This window comes from Bipolaris oryzae (genome assembly GCF_000523455.1).
Source record: "Bipolaris oryzae ATCC 44560 unplaced genomic scaffold scaffold_284, whole genome shotgun sequence".
NCBI classification, from domain to species: domain Eukaryota; kingdom Fungi; phylum Ascomycota; class Dothideomycetes; order Pleosporales; family Pleosporaceae; genus Bipolaris; species Bipolaris oryzae.
The window spans coordinates 1-20,461 of NW_006911560.1; the positions used below are offsets into that span (position 1 = coordinate 1).

At 51.6% G+C, this 20,461-nt stretch overlaps 8 protein-coding genes across 8 annotated transcripts; 3 read left to right on the top strand and 5 right to left on the bottom strand.

The window, feature by feature from the left end:
• Window positions 1–189: 189 nt before the first annotated feature.
• COCMIDRAFT_9980 (uncharacterized protein) lies at window positions 190–516 on the top strand (the record flags this gene model as incomplete). Its single annotated transcript, XM_007695222.1, has 1 exon — window positions 190–516. The coding sequence occupies one exon, from the start codon at window positions 190–192 to the stop codon at window positions 514–516; it is 327 nt and encodes a 108-aa protein (XP_007693412.1).
• Window positions 517–1,040: 524 nt separating this feature from the next.
• On the bottom strand, window positions 1,041–1,996 carry COCMIDRAFT_9981 (uncharacterized protein; the record flags this gene model as incomplete). The annotated part of the gene is made up of 2 exons (XM_007695223.1): window positions 1,041–1,871; window positions 1,985–1,996. 2 exons carry the CDS (start codon window positions 1,994–1,996, stop codon window positions 1,041–1,043), a joined length of 843 nt encoding a protein of 280 aa, XP_007693413.1.
• A 789-nt stretch (window positions 1,997–2,785) lies between these two features.
• On the bottom strand, window positions 2,786–4,177 carry COCMIDRAFT_44849 (uncharacterized protein; the record flags this gene model as incomplete). Its single annotated transcript, XM_007695224.1, has 1 exon — window positions 2,786–4,177. A coding segment is annotated over one exon (1,392 nt), but the record flags the coding sequence as incomplete, so codon positions are not given.
• Window positions 4,178–5,362: 1,185 nt separating this feature from the next.
• Window positions 5,363–6,277, bottom strand: COCMIDRAFT_30929 (uncharacterized protein; the record flags this gene model as incomplete). Its single annotated transcript, XM_007695225.1, has 3 exons — window positions 5,363–5,743; window positions 5,803–6,078; window positions 6,140–6,277. 3 exons carry the CDS (start codon window positions 6,275–6,277, stop codon window positions 5,363–5,365), a joined length of 795 nt encoding a protein of 264 aa, XP_007693415.1.
• A 1,193-nt stretch (window positions 6,278–7,470) lies between these two features.
• COCMIDRAFT_30930 (uncharacterized protein) lies at window positions 7,471–8,888 on the top strand (the record flags this gene model as incomplete). Its single annotated transcript, XM_007695226.1, has 2 exons — window positions 7,471–7,908; window positions 7,986–8,888. 2 exons carry the CDS (start codon window positions 7,471–7,473, stop codon window positions 8,886–8,888), a joined length of 1,341 nt encoding a protein of 446 aa, XP_007693416.1.
• Window positions 8,889–9,521: 633 nt separating this feature from the next.
• Window positions 9,522–9,743, bottom strand: COCMIDRAFT_63731 (uncharacterized protein; the record flags this gene model as incomplete). Its single annotated transcript, XM_007695227.1, has 1 exon — window positions 9,522–9,743. A coding segment is annotated over one exon (222 nt), but the record flags the coding sequence as incomplete, so codon positions are not given.
• A 3,935-nt stretch (window positions 9,744–13,678) lies between these two features.
• On the bottom strand, window positions 13,679–15,459 carry COCMIDRAFT_9986 (uncharacterized protein; the record flags this gene model as incomplete). The annotated part of the gene is made up of 2 exons (XM_007695228.1): window positions 13,679–15,274; window positions 15,337–15,459. 2 exons carry the CDS (start codon window positions 15,457–15,459, stop codon window positions 13,679–13,681), a joined length of 1,719 nt encoding a protein of 572 aa, XP_007693418.1.
• A 1,547-nt stretch (window positions 15,460–17,006) lies between these two features.
• COCMIDRAFT_109724 (uncharacterized protein) lies at window positions 17,007–18,516 on the top strand (the record flags this gene model as incomplete). Its single annotated transcript, XM_007695229.1, has 3 exons — window positions 17,007–17,614; window positions 17,662–17,773; window positions 17,824–18,516. 3 exons carry the CDS (start codon window positions 17,007–17,009, stop codon window positions 18,514–18,516), a joined length of 1,413 nt encoding a protein of 470 aa, XP_007693419.1.
• Window positions 18,517–20,461: the final 1,945 nt, after the last annotated feature.

A 20,461-nucleotide genomic window follows, 5' to 3' on the forward strand; every position in this document is an offset into this window, starting at 1 on the left:
AGGAAGTGTAAAGTTAGACTAGCGTTAGTAGCCCTTTCGGCGCGGCCGCCGGGCGTAAATAAATTGTGTGTGTGTGTGTTGCGGGAATTGAGTGTTGCCTTGGTACATCAGCAAAAGCTTGGAGAAGCGGAATCTATCTTCCGAGAAGCACTGGATCTGCACGAAAAGCTTTCCGATTTTACCGAAGCAATGACGATAGATTTCATGGCAGATCTGGCAAATGTGGTGGAGATACAAGGAAAACTCGAAGAGGCAGAGACTATGAGATCACGGATGCGAGAGGCACTGGAGATTCGAGAGGCGCGAGAAGCTAGAGAGTTTATGGCGGAGGAAGAGACTAGAGAGGCTAGAGATATCATTGATGCGCAAGAGGCGCAAGTGGCTCAGGAAGCCACAGCGATGCCAAAAGGGCTGAGTACGAAAGTTCGGAACATGTCACACAGATTCGTTTCCGAGTCGGACCTTGAAGACGTTATTTTTGAGTCTCGACGCCGTACCGCAGGACTAGCAGAATAGAACCTGTTATCAAAAGTCACTTACTCTACTTGAACATTTCGCTACATTGCTCAGAACGGAATGCAGATACGCCGAACTCACTCGTTTGAATGACCTTGCAAGAAGACGACGCAATTTATAGGAGGACCAAATCTATTTGCAGTTGCCAGGTTCGTCGCTGATCGCTGGACGAAACCATTGGTCTCATTCTCAGGCCACTTTGCTAAGGAAGCCTTAGAAGGATCAAGAGCATGAATATCTTCCCTCTCTTGATGATAATACAAGCGAGAAGAGAAGACTCCTCTAACACTCTCGCTCAGAGAAAAGAACCCCATCCTGAGCATCTTCATTTTGTAGCTAGTAATTCTGAAAGTTCAGTACAAAGCAAACTTCCTCCAATTTTCTCTAAAAAAAAGCTACGTGAACTCCACAAAATCTGCTGTACTAATACACACACGAAAGAAATCCTACAAACCCATACAACCTCGAAAATTCCAACTTTTGAATACCAAAGAATCCAACCTCCTTCCTAACCTTCCCCTAAGTCAAAACCCCTTCATCCTATCAAATGCATCCGCAAACTCGGTATAATCCCACACCCCATCATCCTCCTCCTCCTCGGGCGCAAACTTCGACCCCACAAACTCGCCCCTCGCAATCCTCGCCGGCTGCCTCCCCATCTCCAAATGCAAACACGCCTTCAACCCCTGATCCGCATCGGCCCAACAGCAACCCAAACTCATCCACAACGCCACAATCCCCACCCGCTGCTCCCTCGTCTTATTGCCGCCCACAGCAAAAAACCCAGGTCGCCACAGCTCATCCCCCCTCGGCGGCTTCAGCGAAAAAGTCAAAGATTCAAGATTCGGAAAGCAATCCAAAAGCGCCTTCCCACTCTTCAGAATCTCGGGCCAAAACCGATTCTTCCAACAATACTTTACGTGTTCGAGACTCCTATCAAAGATGCCCCTCGGACTCGCCTCCATAACAATATGGCGGACCAGTAGATTCCGATGCGCAAGACTCAGCTCGAGCAGCCGGGCGTTCCACGAGGAAAAGACGTTGGCAGAGTACAAGATGGGACTGCTTTCGGCATTGAGCTGACGGCACGTGCGGAGTAGGGCGACGGGGAGTGCGCCGTTGACTAGGGGTTGCGGGGCGCTGGGGCCGCGGCCGGCGTGCTGGATGTTCATTGCCCGGGCGACGAGCCGCGCGGCTGTCGGGTCACGTGTGTAGATGAGGAGGGCGCCTTGGATGCGGAAGGCGAAGTCGTAGACGAGATCGCGGAGTTCGCGCGGGAGGTCCAGGAAGCCGATTGCGGTGTCGTCTTGATTACGTGATTGTGTCCATGGTGGTGTTGTGCCGGTTTGGGGATACTTTTGGTGCGGTTAGCTGGCCGAAGTTACGTACTTTAACAAGGTCCAGAGTAGGATGTAGTAGGGCGTGCCGAATCGTTCCGGTTGGAATACTTAGTTGGGGATATACTCACTTGTAGCGCCATATTGACGCAATGTTTCCTTCTGATACAATGGCAATCTCAAGGCAGGTTTTTGATAGAAATTATTTACGGATTGAGGTTGCGTGCAGAGCTGAAAAGGGCCACACGGAGGATTTCTTGATTACATGCAGCATTATTGAGCTAACCTCGTTAGGAAGGACTGGAGCTGAGACGCCCTACACTCCCTAATTGGTACGGAATAATTGTATGCCTTGCATATTTGTACACGACCACGTTTGGCTACACCCGTGGGCCGATATTTTTAGAAAAGAAATCCATTCAACGTGTCCAGGAAGTTTCGTCTCACGCCACTTTCTACGTGTACCACAACGTCACACAAACTTAATATTCGTCCACGCCCCTTCTTTGTCCAAAGTTTCCCTCCAGAAATTCTTCCACCAGCGCCACAGCCTGGATCTTCACCTGCTTCTGCGTTTCCTTCTTGCCGAGAGACTCCTTTTCCCTTTCTAAACTTTTCACATTTCCCCTTGCTTTATCCAATTCAATCTCGACATCTCTCAGACGTTCTTCACGGTCCTTCATGCTATATTTCACTTTCTTATAGGTGCGATTCGGTCCGATGTAGTCGCCATCCCGCACCTTACCCTGCTCTATTCCGGGAGCGCGGTTCACACTCAGAGATGATAGCTGACTGGTGAGGTCTCGGACCTTGTACCATGAGCCAGACGATGATGATGAAGGTGAAGACGAGTAAGGAGAAAAGTGCGGGCGAGCACGAAGATGATTATTCGAATTGTGCGCTGGTTGATCGGCTGGATGCCTGAAGTACGTATACCAACCTGCAGTTTTGAGCTCGGCACGGGCTTTATTAATATCGTCCTCTAGTGCTCCACTAACTCCAATGGCAGTGAAAAAGCGTGACCGATAAGGACCTTGCCGACTTTCAAGTTTCAGCAGGTTGGGTGGCTCTACGGTGCTGTGGTCTCGCAAATCGCCGTGGTAACGACCAGGACTCGATGTATCAGGGCAACGTGTGAGGAACATGCGTGCCCAGACTTTGAGATCAGGGTCTAGTTCGCTGCCTCGGTAAATCTCTTTGAGAACAGCCACAGGGTCTTCGTACATGACCCTGTATGTGTTCATGCGGTCCAAGGCGTAGGTCTTGCAATCTTCGAAGCCCATATATAAGCCAAGCTTGGCAAATCGTATGTCGGCTAAGACCACAACTGCCCCAACGGATGTGTTCTGGGACTTGATGATAGGAGGGGCTTTTCGTCGGACATCTCGACTAACTGCAGCGCCAGCAAAGACGTGCGGATCAGGAGGATAAGAGCCAGTATGGAGGAATTCAAGGAGGCGCATAAACGTGTCTTCTGAGACTTCCTTGGGTACTATGAGAAAGCGACTGCCACCCTTATCAGACGCTTTCATGACACTCGGAAACTGGTCAATCTTATCCCTGCCAACAAGGACCGGTCGATCTTTGAAAATAAACTCTACAGACTTTGAAGAAGGACCGAGGTGCGTCCGACGTCTCTTCACCAACTCGTGTCGTTGGACATTGTATACCTCTACCTCGAGACCGCGAATACTTGGTGGTAGGTCAAGCATTGGCTGGCAAACTTTCTTATACCATTTGTCCACCTCGCAATCAGACGGTCCGCGCATGCCACCGTGACAGTGGCTACAATACCACTCGTTCCCATATTCGTGCTCGATCTCATCTCGTCTCCACCGGCGGTAGTAGTCGTCGGCATGAAAACGTCTGCTGGGCAAGCGATGCCCATAGTCCAAGGTTGCAAGCTCTCTGCTGTGAGCAGCCGAAAGCCTCCGGATGGCGAGCATGATCTTGCCGAAATGTAAACCGTGGTTCAAACGCCCATAGTCCATCTCATGCTCCTTTTGCTCGCCGCAGGCCACAAGAAAGTATGCGTGGATCATATGGTGGATCAGCGTAGCAACAATGTCCCATGCCTGGCCATGTCGGATTACATCTTGATTGAGGATAATGGAGATGCGCTTGACTTCCGCATTGGGTCCCCATCCGTGAGTGTAGGTAATACCAGAAAAATCAGAATCTAACCTGCTGGTATCGAGAAAGACGGCATTATTCAAGTATCCAGCAAACAGAGCTTGGTCGAGTTTGTTGAATATCCGAAAAGGAATTTCTTCGTTCAAGCTGTTTTCGTATAGTGCTGCGGCCCGTCTGCGAATGTTCATGAGTGATGCAGCTGCATCTACCCAGCGTTGTTCCAACTGGTCGACGAGGAAAGCCACGGCCCAGTCAATGTTCCACTTCAAGTCTCTGTCGCACCGCAAATAGGGGTCTTGCAGTTGCAATGCGGTATTCAGTAATGGATGGCCAAAATCGTAGGAATCGAAAGGTAGATACACATCCGATTGTAAATCAGACAAGGGGGACTGGGAGCGTGAGAATGGTTCTTCGTCTACGAAGTCACCGCCGAACGGAAATAGCGCCAGAAGGTCAGTAGAGCTCAACGACATGAAGTCGAGTGGAAAGAGTGAGATAAGTCGGTGCATCCAAAAAGTGACCACAAAGTTTGTGCGCCTAGGTGAGAAACCCCATCTATGACTATATAGTCAAATGAAATTGGCGACGATGGTGTTTGACTGTTGCATATGCACTGCTTGACCTTGCTTTTCCATGATAAGTCTCCTTATGCTGGGCTCCTTTAGTATCCATTGGTTACCGGCTTTCAGGACGAAGTGATACAAGTGCTGTGGCAAGCCGTTTGACGTGGACGTTATGAAAGATGCGACCTTTGGACTGCCGTAAGGAAATCATTATCCATCTCGTTGGGGCCTTTACCAAGCAATCGAGCTGATTCCATGTCAGTGTGACCTTTGTGTCTGTTATCATCGAATTCCAGAACGCTCAAGCATGCCACGAGAGCAGAGCGACAGGGCCAGCATTGTCGCACCGAGCTAGCCAACACATCCCAAGTGGCACAAGACCAATTGCTGGATCTATAGAGACATTGGCGAAAGGGCGTTTTTTTCACCCAATGTGAGACTGACCTGGCAACTGTTCACATTAGTAGAATGATGAAATCTGCAAGACACGGAAGCGGGCGGATAAGAGGTAAGGATGGTATAGTGTGTAGCTAACGAAGCCTGCAGCAACACCAGGTGCGGCTCCAATCATAGAATAAAAAAAACAACAGATGGGATATACAAAGCACGTAAGAGGAGCGAGAATGGATGCGCACGAAATGCTGAAGCGCCTGACTATTAGCCGAATCTCCTTCCCCCCGAGGATGTCGTAACACATAAACAGATACGGGTAATGGGCTTGTCCCGATACGTGGGCGCTTGCCACTATCGATGCGGGTAGAACAGCGAACAGGACTCCGGACATGTTTGCGCCGCCACCACTAGCCCTGATTATTAATAACGTGGGCGGTCATCGGGACGACCGTATTCGTCAACAGCCCTTCCACTGACTGAGCCGGGACGCGAGCCGGGACGAGAGGTCCTTCCGCCGCCCTCGCCGTAGTGCTTTCGCCTGAGAGCAGCTAATCGCTTCTTCTTGGTGTGGGCGTTGATGTATGTACCGATGATGAAACCGATAATGTTGAAGAAGGGTACCCAGGTAGTCTCCGGGAGGAACTGCTGGGCAAAGGCCAGAGAGACGGGGGAGACGACCCAGCTGACCTTCATGACGGGCCAGAAACCGGCCTTGACAGTAGCCTTGACTTGATGGAAAGTGCGCGCACCAGCGATGAGGGCCATGCAGATCAGGTAGACGCTGTTTTGAATGGGCGCGACCTGGACGGGCACGGGTCAGCATGCCATGTGATGTGATGTGAGAGCGGACTTGTACTCACAATCAAGTTGCTAGCAAGAATCTGCAGGACCTTTGCCTTCAGACTCTTGCGGCCCTGGAAAAGTTTCTGGAGCGCGGTGATCAGGACGTGGCCCAAGGGCGCACTAATCAGAGCACCGTAGATGGCCATCTTGGGGACGCGCGAGGTGAAGTAGTGGCCGGACTTGCTGCGGTCATGGGCAATCCACGAGGCGAGGAACTCCTGCAGGCCGGAAAGGGTACCCGAGGTGAGCATCTTGGTGCGCAATGGGTTGCTCTGTAGCTGCTTGAGGTAGGCCTAGGACGCGGACAGTCAGTTGGAGAAGTCGACGCAGCGTGTCCGGACGGGCCAAACTCACAGCAAGGTAGCCATTGGGGCCGCCGCCTTTGGTGATGGCCTGGCCGATTTCGTGCATCAGGTCGTCGTTGCCCTTGGAGGCCGCGTCGACGGCGGCGGCCGTCGAGTGGAAGGTTTCCTTGTCGAACTTGACCGACATGGCGGCTCAATGGGATGCGGCGGCAGCGGAATGCAGATGGGCGCGTAGAGAAGGTGAATGCGGCGGCCGGGGAATGTTGTTGTGGGGGAGGGCTGGAGCTGTTGAGCTGACGTGCGGATGGCTGGGGGATGAATGTAAACAGCCTCGGATCCCAGTCCGTGCTAGCGCCGTCGCCCGACGAGGATGCAGAGGCCGTCGAGGCGGAGGTGTCGTGATCTGACGCTGCACTACGACCTCGGCTCTCGCCTATCAGCCCTGCTGTACGTACATGGGATGGGAGGGAATACGTCTAGCAACACGCCGTGTGTGCTGCCCGGATAGATAGTCATAGCAGCCTCGCCTCCAACGCCGTGGCAAATGGCCTAGCTCCTTTTGCAGCGAAGCGACCCAAGAAGCTTTGGCACAGCCGCCATCTGTTCACCCTTGCTTTTCCATTGTGTGCCGGTGGAATGGAAGCCCCGTAGATTCAGCTGCCGATGCAATGGGTCCATCTCGCATTAAAAACATGTGCCACCCACTTGCACTCCATGGCATTCTTACATCGCCATACTCGACGTCAGCTGCATGCTTGGAGACTCGGACACCCCCCACTGCCACCTCACCATGCTGGACGAGACTCCAACGCCTCTCCAACCACGTGTTGCATACACACCGTCATGTCCATCTCTTCCTCGTCCGCGGCTGCAACCCTCATCTTCCCCCCTTCCCTTTCTCATCTGCTCCTGTTGATCGTCTTTTCGTTGGATTAAAGCAGACGCTGGGTGCACCGCCACAGATTGCGTGGTTTGTACTATGTCGCTACCACGGCAAACAGTTGAGATAAACGCAGGGACCGTCAACCGTCTGTTGCACGGTAAGCAGCATTAAACACAATGTCAAAACATAAAAGTCCCCTGGGTAGCGCCCTGCGAAGACACTGTCCGGGCGCGTCATGATTCCCTTTTCCGGTCTTTTCTTTGGCGTTTGACATGACTCTGGAACAATCCAGGCCTCGAGACCCGAATGTTCCTTCTTTCCCCTTGCTCCCTCTTTCACGTTTACAACTACCCTCGTGACCACTCTACCTTCCTCAAAGACTCCTCTTATCACTTCCAACTTGCTGCATCCTCACCGTCTTTCCACCCGACACCTCCACCTGGGACCGACACCTCATCTCCTCACCCGACCGCCCGCCTACCCCACCATCCTTGGCCATGGGGAAACGCACACAAACAACAAACTGCACTCATGTAGACATGGACCGTGTCTACGGGCACGACCAGCAGTGTTCTGTTTGTGGCTGCTCATCCTCCATCGGCTTCCTCTATCAATGCAAACAGGACAATGAAACAGAACACCTCAGCGATCTGATATCGCGAAACACATCAAACATCATGCCAGTCAAATCGAGGTTACGGAAAGAGCTGGAGAGAGCGGGGCTGAGCGAAAGTATTATTACTGCCGCGGAGAGCGGACACTACACCAATCACCAACTCCAGAAACTGAAGCAACTGAAGCGCGATCTGCAACATACCATCATCGATGTGCAGCAGGCTGATCAGGCCAATGATGCCATATCCAGGCTTATGGACATGGCAATGGCGCCTTGTGGCACTGATGGTGCCATGAGTAGTCTACTCCCTGCAGATACGGTAAGTGGACATGTGCCAGATTATCACATGCAAGATCATTGCAATGGTAAAGTCAGGTGTTTCTAACAGACACTTAGGAACCTTCAGGGTGTAACTTCAAAGCATGCCATGGATGTCGCCCCTATTACCTAGACCGCGTCTACATTTCTTTTGAAGCCGTTATGGCGGGCGAGTTCCCACCCTTGACACGAGCAGATATTGAAAAGCTACCCATCAGGCCCGCTGCAACCATGCGCAACATTGGTCTGAGAAGTCCACCACTACCATCGTCCAGGACATCCAATGCCACACCATCCACAAGGGCGACCTTCAATTCCCCCACCACGTCAACTAGCCTCCGCCACTCACCATCCTCAAACACAACCGACTCCAGTGCCGCCACATTCCAGACCACGCAAACCGACCTGGATGAAATAGCAACCCAACGCCGTCCCCGCCTCAACTTTTACAAAATCGGCCGTCTACCCTCCGCCACCACCACCCCGCCATCTACCCGCTCCTCCCCCCTCCTCCCCCAAGGCTTCAAGACCACAATCCAAGGTATATTCCGTTACACACGCGACCCCAGTTCCACCAGTACATCCACCTCCACCTGGGACACAGCAAACTCCACCTCTACTTCAACTAGCTCCTGCAACACAACCCGCGTGCGCCGCCGCCCCCACCGAGAAAACCAGCATAACCACCACCCTCAAATCCCGCCCACATCCTCCTCATCCGCAGACAGCGCCATAAGTACAAACTCGGCCTTCAAACTCTACCCGTCCGAGAAGGAAAGTCACGCTCACGTCGCGACGACGACGACGGGGAGGACCCTCACAGCCCGAATGCACATACCAGATGTCGCTACCATTACGCTACCAGACCCAGCTTCGCGACCGCACAAGTCTGGGCCGCTGGTCCGAACGACGGAAGTTGCGGGTGAGGTACAGGCACCACGGGAGAGGAGCGCGTTGCAGAGCGTTATGACGCAAGTTTGACAAGGTTAGACGTTTGGCTTTTGGGACTTTTCTTTTTGAGAGGGAAGGGGAAGGGGGCAAAGGAGGAGGAGAAGGGGAGGAGGGGTGGGGTTGGGATTGGAAGAGTTGGTTTTTTTTTGGCGGAGTCTGGGGGTTAGCCATTTGGGCATACTTGTGATTACTGGGGCATTAGAGGGACTTGAGGGACTTTTGGGTCATTCGGGGGGGTGGGGGTTTGGGATGGTAGTAAACGAGATTCATGCGACTCTTTTTTATTCTTTTTTTTTCATTTCTGGGTTTTTTTCTCGATTCACTGCGGTTTAGAGGGTGCGTGTGGTGAAGTGAGAACCCGGGTGCTCATGGTTTAAAAGTTTTTTTTTTGGGGGGGGGGGTTCTCTTTGAGTAAGGATGCTGTGCCAAAGTGACCAAGCCATAAGCATGTCACCAAGACACGGGATTTGATAAGTGGGATCTAGAGTCTCTTTCACAGCGTAGAAAGAATGGTAAAAGCTTGCTATTTATACAGGGTATCTGATGAGTTGATGCTTCTTTTCAACACTAGTCACGGAGTCCGACTGAGCTGTCTACCGTATCCACAGTGCTGTCTGCCGGAGCAACGCTACGAGCGCGGCGATAGTCAATAGCACCTGCATCAACTAAGAGCTGGACTATGGACTCATGGCCTTTGAATGAAGCTGCCTCTAGCGCGTTTCCGTAGAGTTCACTTTGTGCGTTGACGTTGGCACCCGCGTCTAGTAATATCTTCACTATCTGCTCGTGGCCACCTTCTGAAGCCGCCTCTAGCGCGGTGCCATTTAGACTCTGGGCGTTGACGTTGGCACCCGCATCTAGTAATATCTTGACTACCTGTTCGTGACCTCTTGATGAAGCTGCATATAATGCGCTGCTATCGGAGTTTCTATCCAGGGTATTGACTTCGGCACCTTGATCTAGGAGTTTTCTCGCAATCGTGCACAAGCCCAACAATGCGGCATAGTAAAGTGGCCCGGCTGTGCTTTCTAGATGTCTTGTAAAGTCTGGTCTTCTCCATGATTCATTTGGGTCACACAACTGGATCCATGCCAGATATGCAGGTTGCTTTCTTGACATTAATCTCATCGCTACTTGGCTCACTTTGTCTGTATCATCCCCTATTTTCCGAAAATGGCTGCTCCAAAACTCTGCTGTATACCTTGCGAGCGCAAACTCCTCAAGAGTGTGCGTTGAGATTGGTTGCTGAAACTGCAGTAGATATTTTAAACAATCCTCTGCTATTACACTGTGGCATTTAGCCGCTTGCATGCTATACGGCTTTGATTGTCCTTGCTTAATTCTCTCTGACACAAGATACTCCTGGACGGAATAATGCGCTAGAGTAATGATAGGAGACTCAATCAGTCCGTCTTCGTTCGGCTCATTCGTCGTGATAGTGACAAGACTAGAGCAAATGTTCAGCGCCTCCAACGGGTCCTGCAGCACTTCATCGCGATCGAACGCTGGCTCGCGCTCTATGTCGATAGCAATGACCTCAGCAATCTCTTCGATCGACATTGGCCGCTCAGAGAATGTCAGCCACCGCAGGATACGCATTGCGAAGTCGCGATCTTGTTCACTTATAGTAGCGAGAATGCGGTCATATGTCTGGTCTAACGTTTTCGGCAAGGTGGTTAGTGACTTGCGCAGCATCGCCCGATTGCGACACTGTGCTAGAGTGTCAAGCTGACATACAGCCCATCGGAACCTACACTCTTGTCAGATTTAGCTATGTAGGTCACTATGTGTCTACACGTACATTCCACGAGCTCCATTCATTATAGCGGCCTCAATCTCTTGCCTGGTAGCATCATTGTTCCATTTCGCTAGACTGGTATCGTCAGACAACCTTTGTCGAACGTATCGCTGTATGTCGCTATCTACAACATGTTCTTGAAGCCAGATTGTGTCTTCTTCTTTGATGTAACTCCTTAAAGAGCTCTTAATATCCCGCTCTTTACGGCTAGTCATAAGCAGATGTAAATTGTTGAGCTGCCTTCCAGCCACCTCCTGAAGCATGTCTATTAGTTCTTAGCGTTGTGTGTATTCGTCGAGCGCATTAAGAACAACATAGACATGCGTAAACTGTTTCATTACCTCTAGTATAAGTTCGAGAATCGCATGCGGTGATGGCTGTTGACGCCCATTTGCATATGCTGAGAACAATGCGTTGACGCCCTTAGGTATTGTAATTAGGCCCTGCAGGAGCTAGCAGAGTAATGAGCGGAATATTAGCTCTAGGTCTTGCTTCTGTGAATCGTTGAAGTCGAAGTAAAAATACGCTGTGGCCATACTAGTATCACCGTAGCAGTGCTGCAGCAGGTGCTCGATGACTGTAGAGCTTAGGATGGTCTTGCCACATCCTGGGATTCCATACAGCGACAGTCGCGACGCTGGACTTGTTTTCCATTTCTTGAAGCTTGCGCTGTCTAGTAGCCATTGTCCAGTTTCAACCTGCCGCTGCTTGTGCGCTTTATGGTAGTTTGTGGATGGGTCAGGAGCCGAAAGCCAGCTGCAGATTTTACCAAGTCTTTCTTCTTGGTCTCGGCTGCGAGTCTTAGAATTGTTTGCAAGTGCGCCTGGGGTGTCCTCGGAAGCTTTCTCTACTTTCTTCTGTAGCCGCTTCATAGCATGGTCTTTGCCTTCGCCATATATTGGTGACATGTAGATACCAAAGATGCCCAACAAGCAGTATGCACCATCTTCTTCACGTGTCGTCTGGCGATTCGCTGCCCAAGAAAACCGCTCAGCAACGTCGAATTCGGATAAGTTGCTTCTTGATAGAGCTTCAATAGGTATTCTGGTAATCTCGTGTATAGTTTGCTTGAGTGAATCTCTATCCCCTAGTCGAACTCCGTCTTTGGAGAAGAACTCGACGGAACGAGGTGCTAGTAGTTCCTGAAGCGTCCAGCCCCGGTTGAACCACCTGCTCTTCCTAAAAGCTGCCTTCCATCTTCGACATGACTCTCCATCCGCATCCAAAGACCTGTCTTCGACGTCGGAAAGGAAGACATAGCACTTGATTGCGTTCTGGTACCAACGGAACATAGAGTTGATCGCTTCCGAAAGTTCTGTGTTGTTTGCCTTATCAATGCAACAAGTGTCCACCCAAAAGTACTTCAGACCATCCTGCTTAGCCTGTTGCGCGCAGAAGAGAAGCTTCTGGTACCCCTCTTTGCTTTGTGTTTCAACACCCGCTGCATTGTTCAGATCGTTCAGGTCTGCAAATGTTACTTCCTGTCTATCTTTCCAGGTGTGCGAGAGGATCGCGTAGGAGGGGATATTGTCCTCAAGTAAGTCATCAGTCCATTGAAGTCTCCCACAGGTATCAGTATATAGCAGCCGCATCAGGCCGTAAGTGTCTGTGCGTGCGAGTTGTAGAGGCAAGTGTTGAGGCCTCGGACGAGGCTGAGGGAATCGAAGGTGGTCGAGGGCTCACTCGCGCAGCGCAGAAAAATCGTAGTTGTTGGATTTGTTGTGAGATTCAAGTGACAGTTTGCTGATTGAAAGGTCAGGAAGGTTGGTTTCAGAAGGCTGCAGTACTGCGAGCTGAATATTGGGCCAGGCTGCATCTCCAACGCCCAGAGCTGAAGGCGCAGCCCACCTGCACAGTAACACGAGGCTGGGCAGGCAAGACTAACAGCGCATAACTGCATGACAGCCACCGTACTACAAAGCGAGAAACAGTTCTTTTACGAAAATTGCAATCTAATCGTGCAGAAAACGGTACCGTAGGCCGTTGTTTACCGTAGGACATATCAGGATGTCTGTACAGTAGGACGTGTTACTACCTACTTAGTTCGTGCACAGACGAACAGACTTGCCTAGAGGACTAAGCATTGCGGACCGGAACGCAGGGCCGTGTGAAGAACTCTACCACGGTCTGCATGAGCAGGGTACGATTTAGATAGGCTAGAACACGGCTTGCCACATCTATGGTAGCGAAAGTCTTATTAGCGATAAAGAAACGAGGTGTGCCTGGGCAGACTCCAAGCATGAAACGCAGCCGATACACGCAACGGCTCTTGTTAGCATCCGCTACTTCTATATATAAAAGGTGAGCTGTTTCGCAGATATGCATAAAAAATATATGAATTCGAGTGACTTTAGACGAATCCTTGCGGGGCTACTCATGGGTTGGCTGAGACTATGGACGCTATGCACGTGACTGTAGTTCCGGTATCTGATTAGAGGGCTGGCCTGTCTAGGCTTCAGTTCAGAGCATCGAGATGTATAGGCATAGCAACCAATACAACCATGCTATCCCGCCACAACTCATTGGTTTCCAAAAGATTTCCTACTCCATACGACGAATCAATCAATAGCCAAAATCCAACACCATGGTAATCCTCATCAGAAATGTGACCGACTCAAGAAATAAGTAGTAACTGGAGAGAATCCTTCAGTTTTCATTTATCCCCTTGTCAAGTCTAATAAGAAAGCATGTCTAGACAGGCATCTAAAGTATGAGCACTGGCTCGCGACATAGTAGTGTCTCTCTCTCTCTCTCTCTCTCCAAATTAGGGACGCGCATCTTGTGAAGTTATATATTCATTACTGTTATCCCCCTCATACCCTATGGAATGGTCTATATCATACACACGACTCTTTTTCTACAATCATCATCTTACTTTGGGTTGGGGATTCATAATTTTTTTTCGTGATGGGGATAAGCCAGTGGATCAGGAAAAAACGCCTGACCCAACTGACGCATGCTGTGAGGAGAAGAGAGAGAAGGAGGAAGGAAAAAAAGGGGAGGGGGTGCGAAGAAACTGGTTTCACCGACGACCAAGTTTCCATCTCGCGATTCGCGATTGGATGTCGTCCCATGTCAAATCCTTGCGCTTGAGTCCCTCCATTTCCCCCTCTTGTAGTACCACGGTCGGAGCGCCAGAGCCCTTGCCCGCATTGTGCACGTCACCGCCAAACACCTGCTTAGCCACACGGCGGAGGTCCTTGACCGTGACTGCCTCGATCTTGCTGCACATTTCCTTGACGCCTACTTTGCGGCCGTGAACCTGAACCTGACGACCCAGATCCTCGAGCTCCACCATGCGCGATTCGAGGTTCATGAGGAGAGAAGAGCGGAGCTGGTTCTTTGCACGCTGCACCTCGCCGTCTTTGAGGGCTGCAAAGCCTGTTTCGTCGCTGAGGGACTTGAGCTCGCGGCACATGACTTCGAGCATATGGGCGGTATACGAGGGTGCGCATGAGGCGGCGATGCCGAACAAACCGCTGTCGGTGTAGCTGTGATTGAAGGCGACGCAGGATTCGACCCAGCCGTGTTGGTTGAGGACGTTTGTGTAGAGGCGCGAGTACATGCCCTTGCCGGGCCCACCGGCGCTGAAGGAGCCGCCACCACCAAGGAGTGTCTGGAGTGTTGCGAGAGCGTAAATGTCTGGCGAGGAAATGGGGAGGGCTTCGAAGGCGAGGTGGATGTGGGATAGGCGAGGGAGCATGGGGTTCGCTGGCGGAGGGATGGGAGGGAGCGTGAGGAAACCGCCGATGTACTGCGAAGGTATTGAGGTGTCTATTGGTGGGAAGTTGAGGTCGGGTGCTGTGGTGAGGTTGGCGGTGGATGAAGCCGATGTGGACAGATTCTTAAGGAAGGGAATCTTGGAGATGAGATTGGAGCTTCCTGGTAGTGCGCCTTTGGGCATGGGGTGGTCTGCCGTGAAGTTTGCCTGTGACGCTGCCGCGCTGTCTGAGCCCACACTTGGGAGTGCCGGACCTGTGCCTTTGTCCATATCGCCAAAGTATTCTTCCGTCAGCCGAACAGCTTCGTTGTGGTTGACACCAGCGAAAGCAACTACTATCCTCTCAGGCTTGAAGAACTCTTTCCGGTATGCTTCGACGACGGCACGGTTGATCAAGGGCAGCCGCTCTTTGGGGCAGAGCAGCGGGTTGCCGAGGGTGTTGTCCTTGTATGCTGCCATGTGGACGAGTTCGGGTAGGATCAGCTCGGGCTTGCTCCAGATCTCGCCAATCTCGTAGTCGGCCGTCTCGAGCTGCTGCTGGACCTCGTCCTCTGTAATCAAGGGATCGCGTATAGTCTCTGCGAGGACACCGACGGTGGTGGGCACGGCCGAATTGAAGGTGGCGGATTGGTACATGAGCGACTCTCTGCTCGAGGCGCACTGGATGTTTCCGCCGAGGGTCTCAATCTTCTCCATCATCTGGTCGCCCGTGGTGGAGCGCGTGGACTTGAATGCCAGGCGGTCGATGATGTGGCTCACACCTCGCAGCGCATCGTTTTCGTAGCGCGAGCCGGCATCGACGTAGACGCCAATGCCGGAGAAGTGGCCGGGGAGGGCCTCTGTGGCGACGCGGATGCCATTGGGCAGGGTGGTGATGTGGTCGAGCTCGGCGGGGTCCTAGAATGGTGGTTTAGAATGGCTTCAGAGACATCGACATGGGTGGATGGCGGAATGCTAACCCTCTCTTGGGCGACGGCCGTGGCCAGAGTCCTCCTAACAGCACATGCAGGTGGTGCTCTGAGAGACGAGCATGGCGTGGACAGCCGCCGGGATAGCGGTCGGCAGGTGCGGGGTGTTAGCATGGCGGACGTGAATGGAAGCCTTGATGGCGCGCACGGGGAAAAATTCCCAAGCAGCGGGCGGGCGGGCATGACATGATGTCACGTGGTTGGGGGCCAAGGCGCAAGGTACCCAGCATGGCGGAGCAGACAGGCGGAGCAGACAGGCGGCCCCACACGGCAACATTTGCGATCAGCGCCTTGAGCGTGGCGGGCAGCGGGCGACATGTGCATGTGCATGTGCATGCGCATGCGAGACTGGGGAAATCTGCCATGTGACGTGATGAGACGAAACTTTGCTGGCCCTACGGATGGCCATGGTGGAGAGGAGTGAGGATCATGGCATGCGCGCCCCAGGGAGCGGCGGCGGGCAGTAAAACGCCGCCACCGCCAGGCCTTGTCTCAGGCGGCTGGGCGGCTGGGCGGCGTTGGGGCGGGTGAAATGCCTCAGACGATAGCAGTAGGTGGATGATTAGACTAGGTGTACACAGCACAGCGGAGGAGATGGTCTGGGTCCGGGTCTAGTATAGTATAGTACAGTATGGTATGGTATAGTAAATATAGGACTGGCTGTGTAGTATGGTTTCGTGACGGCATTGCGCCAGGGCGGCGAGGAGCGAGGAGTGAGGGCAACCCGCATGTTCATGCTGGTGGCCAGGACTGGACAGGACAGGACTGGGACCGAGGGGCGGGCGCTCCGTTTGCCGTGTGTGTGTGTGTGTGTGTGTGTGCAGGAAGAGCGTGTGCAAGTGTGAAGAGGGCACGTGAGAGGGCGTGCAGCAGTAGTGTCTTGCTGTGCTGCCCATTGTCGGTTGCCCCCCAGAGCCCAGAGCCCAGAGCCCGTCAAGCGCCCATTATAGGCCATTCCCTCCGCCGTTCCATGGGCTCTCCCGTCGGCTCATTAACACTCGCTCGTCTTCTTGGTCGCCCTGGCCGCCCCGGCCGCATAAACCAGCCCCAGCCCCGACCCTGTTCCTGTCCTGTTGGCTCGCTCCGCTGGCTGCGTCCGCGCTCGCATCTGCATTTGCATTTACTCCTCTGCCCTTTGCCTCAGACTCTCCCGCGCCTTGCACCCATGCCCCATTAACCTGGGCCACTTGTGTCGTCTGTCAAACGCCCTCGAAACTCGCGCAATCAGCCTGCCGTCTCCGCCCAGCCTCAGGCCAGAGCTTATTCCTGTACTACTACTACCCACCATCCCGCGCCCAAGACCAGGGGAGGTCATGTTCACTACAACGGCGGCCCCAGCTCCCCCAACCGCTGTCTCAACCGGATTATCGTCCGACTCGTCAGCTCAGCGACCGACGGGCGTCCATCGAGGAATCAGCTTCTTCAGAAATCTGCACCTGCACTCGGCCAGCCCGCCAGACCAGACACGTGAGGACTCCTCCCGCCAACGGGCCCGCCCACGCGCCTCAACACACACGCCGCCAGCCTCGCCAGCCCTTGCCTCTCCCTCCTCCCAACACCCTCCTCTGCCACGCCTGCTGCCTCTGTCGCGACGCCAAACCACCGACGCCCAGCCCCAGAGCCCGACACCAGACTCACCGCCTGCCTCGCCCCACGACACCATGACCCGCACTCGCTCAGAGACGGCCCAGCCCCAGCTGCAAGTGCGCAACAACACTGGGCCCACGCCAGCGGCCACTTCTGCCTCCTCCACCACCACCACTACCGCCACCCAACCATCGGACAGCTCCACCGATAGCGGAGGCGCTGTCAAACACCTCCCCTCAATTCGCTTCATCCCACACCAAGATCCCCGAGCCGGCAGACCTTCTCTGATATTCCCCACCATCACGCGAACGCTGCCCGACGAGTCGGCCGTGCTTCGTGTCGGCCGCTACTCGGAGCGTGATAATGCGCCAGAAATCTCTTCAAACACCCCGTCCGCTGCGGCGATTGGATTCAAGTCCAAAGTGGTCAGCAGAAAGCACTGCGAACTGTGGTGCAAGGACGGAAGCTGGTATATCAAAGATGTCAAGAGCTCTTCGGGCACCTTTTTGAATCACATTCGCCTCAGCCAGCCCAACGTCGAATCAAAGCCTTTCCGCATAAAGGATGGCGATATCATTCAGCTGGGCATCGATTTCCGCGGCGGCGAGGAGATGATTTTCCGCTGCGTTAAAATCCGCGTTGAATGCAACCGCGGCTGGCAGCAGGGTCTGAATACATTCAAGTATGTTTGCACATCCCTGTTCAGAGTGCCTTTGCTAACTCGTCTAGTAAACAAACCCACCAAAGATTGCGGGCCCTTGCCAAGAATAAGAAGGAAGTCACGGGCGATGCCGCCTCTACACACACCTCCGAGTGTGCCATTTGTTTAATGTCCATAGCAGTATGTTTCCATGCCTTGATACAACCGGGCCCCTACTAATCAAATTACAGCCCTGTCAGTCGCTGTTTGTGGCCCCATGTTCACATGTCTGGCACTACAAGTGCATTCGTCCCATCCTCAATGGGCCCACATGGCCAAACTTTCTTTGTCCCAACTGCAGGGCGGTCGCCGACTTGGAAGAGGATGTCGAAGACATGGGCGAGTTTGAAGACTGGGAGGGAGATGAGGAAGTAGCAAACGGCGATACAACCACCCATGCAAACACAGAGCAAGCCGACCGCCACGTCACTCCTCGTGCTTCTGTCGCACCCATGAACTCCAGCAGCTCAAACTTTGACCTCAGCGACCTTCGGCAACAAATCACAAACATGGATATTAATGGTACCGAGTCAACCAACGGAAACACACATCAGTCCTCACCCGAGACACCGGACCGCCAAATCACGCCACCTTCGTCGTCTGCCACAGCACCCGTCAGCATCAACGTGTCTGGAGCAAACCAGTACGCAGGTCTGACTCCGCTACATCATACAGCGACCGATGGCCTAGCACCCGACCGCGTACACGAGGGTCCAATGACGCCTCGCAACGATATTGGCCCATTTGTCCTAGATGGTAGCGCCGGCAGGGCTGCTGGAAACCGCTTGCACCAAGTTGAGTCGTCCTCGTCAGACTCTGATACGCATGGAAATGGACGACGTCCAAGCGAAGCCCCCAGTCTCCCACCTGTGCGCTTTGACTAGTAAAAAGAGATAATGAACTAAGGGGCGGCTTTTTGGTCATTTTTTGGATATCATTTTTTGGTCCCATACATAGGATCCATCGACATTCTCCCTGTTGACTCATGGCCATAGGATCTTCATTTTTCTCATCATCTCTTCATCGCTCGGCACTCACTTGTTCAGCATGTCTCTAGGGCGTCCATGGTGTTCTTGGCCTCTCTTTCTTTCTTTCTTTTTTCCAAACTTTTTGATATCTTAATGGCTCTCTCTCTCCCTCTCATTCACCAATAAGCGAACACGTTATCATGATTTATTTGATTGAATTGAAATCCCTCTTGAATCCGGTTCGGCCCTGTTCTTTCCTGATATTCTTTCTGGCGCAAGAGGTAAAGGGAGTGATGGTGCAGTTGTTGGCTTGTTAGCTTGTTGGGTCTTGGAGGGAAACTTGACTGCGACGCAAGGTTGAGTATTGCTATCTAATGTAGATCCTGGGGAAGATGAGGGAGAGACGTATAAAGAAGATGAGTGGTACATATTCGCATGATTGGGAGAGAGAGAGAGAGGAAAGGGGCATGTTAATGTATGTGTTATGGAATATATGAGGATTTTCGTTTTTGTTGTACACTCAAAAATGTGATTTGCGAATGTGAATCTTTTTAACCCTATGAGGTGAGAAATAGTAAATAGAACACGATACAAGACTCGGAAAACGATAAATGGTATTCCGCACCACACGAGGTCGGAGACCATTTTAGCGAATGCTTGATAACCAGAAGTCGAAAACGATAAACGACATCCCGAGCCATAACGCTCGGGAAATAATTTAGCGAATGCTTAGTACCATAAAGTTGAGAATAACAAGTTGAGAACGATAAATGGTATTTGATAATATAATACCAGGAGAAAGAGCTTGGCGGATGCTTGATGCGAAGACTAGGAAATTGAAAAACGAGAAAAGATTATTCACATCATAATACTCGAAAGGCATTCTAGCGAATGTTTGATATTAGGAAACCAGACACGATGAAAAGTATTCCACAACACAATAGTTGGAAACCGTTCAGTACTACCTTAAAAACACCACACTTGGAACCCTTTTTTTTAACGAATATACAATATTTCAAAATCGCAAAACGATACAACCCTCCGAAAACAAAAAAAACATCTTTAGCGCAACCCTTTGATACTGCGAAGTCGAAAACCCGAACCAAAAAAAAGGTCGAAAAATAATCAATTCGGTGATTCTACAGCGCAACACAAACATTGCGAAAAAAAAAAGCCATTTTATTTTTATTTTTTTTCAAGTAAAACACTTGATACTCAAGAAGTTTGAAAATAACAATCAACCAGTATTCCGCAACTCGACACTTAGGGGGGTAAAAAAAGAAGGGGAAGGGAGAGTGTAGCGACTATTTGATAACTGAAAAAGCTGAAAAATAAAAAAATAGAATTTTAAAACACAATACTTGGGAAGATATTTCAACGGATGGGGGTTTAAAACTGGGAATTGGAAAATCAAGAACTAGTAAGTGATCTTTTAGCAGAAAAAAAAAAAAAAAAAAAAAGCGCGATTGGAAATCGTTTTGCTACTAGGGAATATTGGGGTTACTGAGACATTTGAAAATAGTATGTAGATGGGGGGAAAAAAAAAATTAGTATTCTGCAACACCCCACCCGCGCAAAAAAAATTTTTTAAAAAAAAAAAACTCCTCCCCAATGTAGGTAAATAATTGATACTAGGCAAAAAAAAAAGTGTGGAAAACGGAAACCGATTAAATGGGGACTTTCAGATATTGAGTAAGATATTCGGAAAGCATTATGAGTGTTACACGGGGTCTGGAGTGCTAATACTTCTCTGGCTCGATCCGGGTTAGGGCGAGTAGGATTAGGGTTAGCGCCGTGAGAGTTGCCTGGCGATTCTTAATGGAAAAGAGTTATGGATGTAACCGAGGGTTTGACAACGCTA